The sequence below is a fragment of the Solanum tuberosum genome, unplaced genomic scaffold (assembly GCF_000226075.1).
Source record: "Solanum tuberosum cultivar DM 1-3 516 R44 unplaced genomic scaffold, SolTub_3.0 scf00243, whole genome shotgun sequence".
Lineage (NCBI taxonomy): Eukaryota > Viridiplantae > Streptophyta > Magnoliopsida > Solanales > Solanaceae > Solanum > Solanum tuberosum.
Window position 1 is genome coordinate 679039 of NW_006239166.1, and position 4952 is coordinate 683990.

At 29.9% G+C, this 4952-nt stretch overlaps 1 protein-coding gene across 1 annotated transcript; it reads right to left on the reverse strand.

The window, feature by feature from the left end:
* Positions 1–2206: 2206 nt before the first annotated feature.
* Positions 2207–3588, reverse strand: LOC102593925 (thioredoxin H2-like). The gene is made up of 3 exons (XM_006357186.2): positions 3359–3588; positions 2815–2935; positions 2207–2503 (listed from the first exon to the last, which is right to left on the reverse strand). The coding sequence occupies exons 1-3, from the start codon at positions 3458–3460 to the stop codon at positions 2364–2366; spliced, it is 363 nt and encodes a 120-aa protein (XP_006357248.1). The 5' UTR covers positions 3461–3588; the 3' UTR covers positions 2207–2363.
* Between the last annotated feature and the right edge of the window lie 1364 nt (positions 3589–4952).

Sequence of the window (4952 nt, forward strand, 5' to 3'; positions counted from 1 at the left end):
AAATATCATGTAAATCATTTATTTAATTGAACCAAAGTTGATGGAATGTGGTTCCTCTTTTTCTTATATTTGAGTTGTGGGTGCTAAGAATAACCCTTCCATCTATGTCGTTTCAAGTTCATCCAAATTAAAGGTTCATATTGTAAGGACTGAAATAATTTTGGTATCATGTGAAAGCTACTATATTAATAAATTAAATAACAAAAAAGAAATATACCAAAAGAAATATAATACAATCTTAACATAGTTCGATCAATCGATCTATATATCTAACAGAGAAAAATAATAATTTACTATATATAAAAGAGAGTTTAAAAAGATCGAAAAAAATAACCCCATAAAATTTACTCAAATAGGTGTATGATGGAAGAAATACTGAGAACTTTTACCGCTCTTTTAGAATAATCGTAATTATATGTCAAAATTGTATAATTATATCTAAATCTAATTATATATGAGTTTTCAAATAAGTTCTTATAGATGGTGATGGAGGAATCTTAGTGAAAAGTTTTACTCATCTCTTATGTAACAATGTTCCTAATTATTTCTTAAATCACTCTATAGTTGTTTTTTATATTCTCCAGAATTGCTTTAAAATTCTAGAAAAAGAGATCAATCTAAAAAAGTAAAAAATTAGGTGATGATTTTTTTTTTACATATTATACAATTGTCATTTTCTTTATTAAAAGGGAAACTTCTAAAGCTGCATTTCTCAAGGATATTCTTGTTTTCATTTTAATTCCTTTTGATATCTAGCGGACTTAAAATAAGTCAAATCATAAAGGTGTTACATGTAATTTATTGTATTTATTTATCATATCATTTAAAATGGAAAAGTTGCATTTCTCATTTTTGTTGACAAAGTGTATCTCAGAATGTTGCACAACAATATTGTATAAAAAAAAAGTCTTGAACACAATGGCGTAGCCACAACCACCCAAGTGTCCAATTGGACATCCTTCGTCGGAAAATTACGTTGTATATATATGTCAAATTTTACATTTAAAAGGATATATATTAAAGTTGGACATCATTGATAAAAGCTATGCCTCTGACGCAATGATAATGAGGGTCCATTTGAATTAAGGAGTTTCGGGTTCGAACCCCAAATATCACAAGAGGAATCAGGATTTTCTCATTTCAATTTTTCTATCTTAGTTTTCTTATTAGTTCATTTAAAAAAGAATGTTTTTTTTTCTTTTTATGGTAACTCGTTAATCTCAACTTTCCATGTAGCATCTTTAAGACCACAAGATAGATTAAAAAACATTTTGATACATTTTACATATTTTAGTTTTAGACTACAAAATTTAAAAGTGTTTTTTACTTTCTTAAATTACACATCTAATTAAATGCAGACAAATAAATTGAAGCAGATGAAGTATGAATTATTAGTTTAGATGAATTCAGTAGTTTTGACTCAGTTTATTTTTGTGTTAAAAAGTCTGCTAAACATGTAACAATATTAAATTTCGAACCCAATAATGCAAATGATTAGTAAGATTAGTGTTATGTTGAACTAGGGTTGCGTATCGATTGCTCCGGTTCAGTTTTGAAGTTTATGAGTTTGACTTAGTGGTTATTTGTTTGTAGATATGTTAAACCGTTATAGAACCAATATAATATTGCTTATTGGTTATCGGTTCATCGATTATTTATTGTTATCAGTTCGGTTATCGGTTTAACCATTAAGATTTGACACACAAAAAATCATGTAAAATCACTTAGAAACAAGGTGACAAACCAAATGAACCATACATATGATCAGTTGACAGATTACATCTTGCTCAAAAGCAAACACTGGCATATTGTAGAATAACCCAGAATTTGAGACAGTTTGAAATAAAAGTATGAAACTAAACCCTAAGTCTAAAACTTTATATACTGAATGGTATAAATATAATTTATTAATTTACTATTGAATTATTGATCGGTTAACCATTAAGAAAAAACCTCAAACCGGTAATTACAACCAATAACCCGATAATATTAAAATCAAAACCGTTATCAAAATCGCTAAATCAATAATTCATTATCGATAAACCAATAACTTCTTTTTGGTTCGAATTATCGATTTTGAACCGTCTGAACTCATAAAGTTTAAATTCTAGTTTCGCCTGTATGACTATAGGATGTTGGATTTGGAAAAAGACATTATAAGAACAAAAAACTCAGAATTAATACACTTGTTCAAACCAAGTAAATGTGTAACATTAGTGCTTTAATCAGCCTCTTGAATGTGAAGTTTACAATAATGTGCTAAGTTCTTTCAATCAAAATGTGATAAAGATATGAAGTTTTATTCTACAGGGGAAGTGTCATTCCAGCAAACTCTGCTTAAAACATTTGTAGCACTCTTTGGTTTAATTTATAGCTCTGTGTTTTTCAATTTTCATCTTTAGTCCATCTTTATCTGCTCCCACAATCTTGTCAACAACCTTCCCTTTCCTCATCAACACGAACGTTGGCATCGATTGAACCCCATATTCTTGAGCTACATCATGTATACAATTCAACGAAGACTTGAGACGTTAGACGAGTATGATTTTGATTTCTAATATGGTCGATCACTCAACTAATAGTTATTATCTCATAAAGTCACATCCTGTATACAATTCAACGAAGATTTGAGATGTTACACGAGTATGATATTGATTTCTAAGATGGTCGATCACTCAACTAATAGTTATTATCTCAGAAAGTAAAAAAAGTGACTTTCTGAGATAATAACTATTAGTTGGGTGGCCATATGAGAAATCAACTCGATGAGTATAAAAAATAGAGAAGGGTTGTGATGGAAAGAAATTCATACATCCAATTCATCAACATCAATCTTGACAAACTCAACATCTGTATATTTAGTAGCGAAGTCATTGAGAACTGGTTCCATATATTTGCAAGGACCACACCATGTAGCTGTGAAGTCAATAACAACCTAGAAACAACATAGCAAAAGAACCCAATGAGTATAACTTTTATATACTAATAGTTTAAAATATAAGTTTACATTATAAGATAATTACATATTTAGATGTGAAATAAGACAAGCTACTTGCTATAACATGTTGAAATAGAATGATAACATAAGGCTTTTTTTTAACACAATTTGTAAATATTAGTTAAAGGAGTTTAGTTATTTACACCTTCAATGTGAAAGAGAATTTTACACCATCAGATCATCTAAAGGATATCTACATGTAAGTCTCCTTATAATGCGGGGTTTGCAATCTTGCTACAACATGTAAAGGTGACCTAATGGGGTAAAAAATTTCTTATACTGACGATATAGACAACTTAAACTCTAAGTTAAAAACCATACACCATATCATTAGAGAATTAGTTATTGCAAAATGGTTACCAATTTGTTTGTATCTTTCAAAGAATCAAAATGGAGCTTCCATTTTGTTGAAGAGTGAAAAGCAATGACTTGAGATCTCTTGAATTGTGGTGTGTTTGGCATATTATGAGCTTCATGTAAAGTAGTTGAGTAGTTAGCACCCCTTTTTTTCTTTTAGTTATTTTTGGAGTAAAAGATTTTTGCTCTTCAACTTATGGTTTTTGATGAATTTTCTTTGGCTTGATGTTGGAATTCAGAGTTTTGTTTGGACCCCTTTTATATTGGTAGCTGATGTACTAAACTGTGTTGCTTTTTCAAATGTAAAAACAACAGAATATGTTCCTCAATTATGTAGACCATTATTATACAAAGACAAATTTGATGCTATTTTGCTTTGGCTTTTGGTATTGGGTTTGGTCCAATATTTCTAATGCAGGGTAATTTATTGTTAGGACTGAAATAATTAGGTGTGATGCGGAAGCTAGCAAAACAGACCTCGAAAGATCATGAGTAAGAAGACAAATGAGAAATATACTAAAACACACATATTTAACGTGGTTCAGTCAGTCGACCTACGTCCACAAGAGGAGATGATCAATTCACTATATAAATATGAGAGTACAAACTATCAAGAGAAGTAACCTCACACAATTCACTTGGAATAAATAGAGGTTCACACAAGTGATAACTTGTGTCCCACAAATTCTCCCCTAAACAAAACTCTCAAAACCCCTAGGACTACATTGTGAATGTTGATTAAGTTAGAAGGAACGAGTCTCTATTTATAGAGTCCTAAACGATTTCCTACAAGAAAAGGATTTGCCAAGTATTAAGACTTTATGTTTTCCTTTTAGAAAAATGAAAGAACCAAGTTTTATGTGGTGATGTCAGAATTTGCACCTATTTGTATCTATTTAGTGATCAGCCCGCTAGTTTCTTTGATCCCACTCGGTCAAGAAAAACCTATTTATGGTTAAAAAACACTCAGGGAAAATACCCAACATTTATGACATCATCAAATGTTTTGCAGGGGTCTTGAGAGGCTTGTGAGTGGTTTGGATCATTGGTTGGATTTTTAGTTCATTTGAAAATTTTGAGTTGACCACGATAAACATTTGGTCAAAACGATCTTGAATTGGTGATTTAATGATTCCAATAGGTTCGAAACACATTCTATTATTAATTTGCTTGTTTGGTTTCGAAAATTTGATGTTTTGACACTGTTTCAGTAAATGGTACCACCTCAAGAAACCAATCTCCAAATTGTGTTTTGATTGAACTATATATTAGATGTGTATCGTGATTTCGGAACAATAGCAAAAAGAATCCATAAATTTAAAATTCAGAATCCGTCATTTAACACAAGCTAAGAAATATTGAAGACCTAAATAAATAAAAGAATGCATTTTTAACGATTTAAACGGTTAGATATAAAGTGATTCATATCATTCAATATATAATATATATTTTCATAATTAGAAGTTCAGATTTTAGATTCAATATTTTCATGCATGAGAAAAAGATTAATAGTATATGATAAATGAATCCAGTGGGATAATTTTAAAGTTGTCTTGTTAGAATATGTAATTGTACTTGTGCACAAAACACAAAAGCA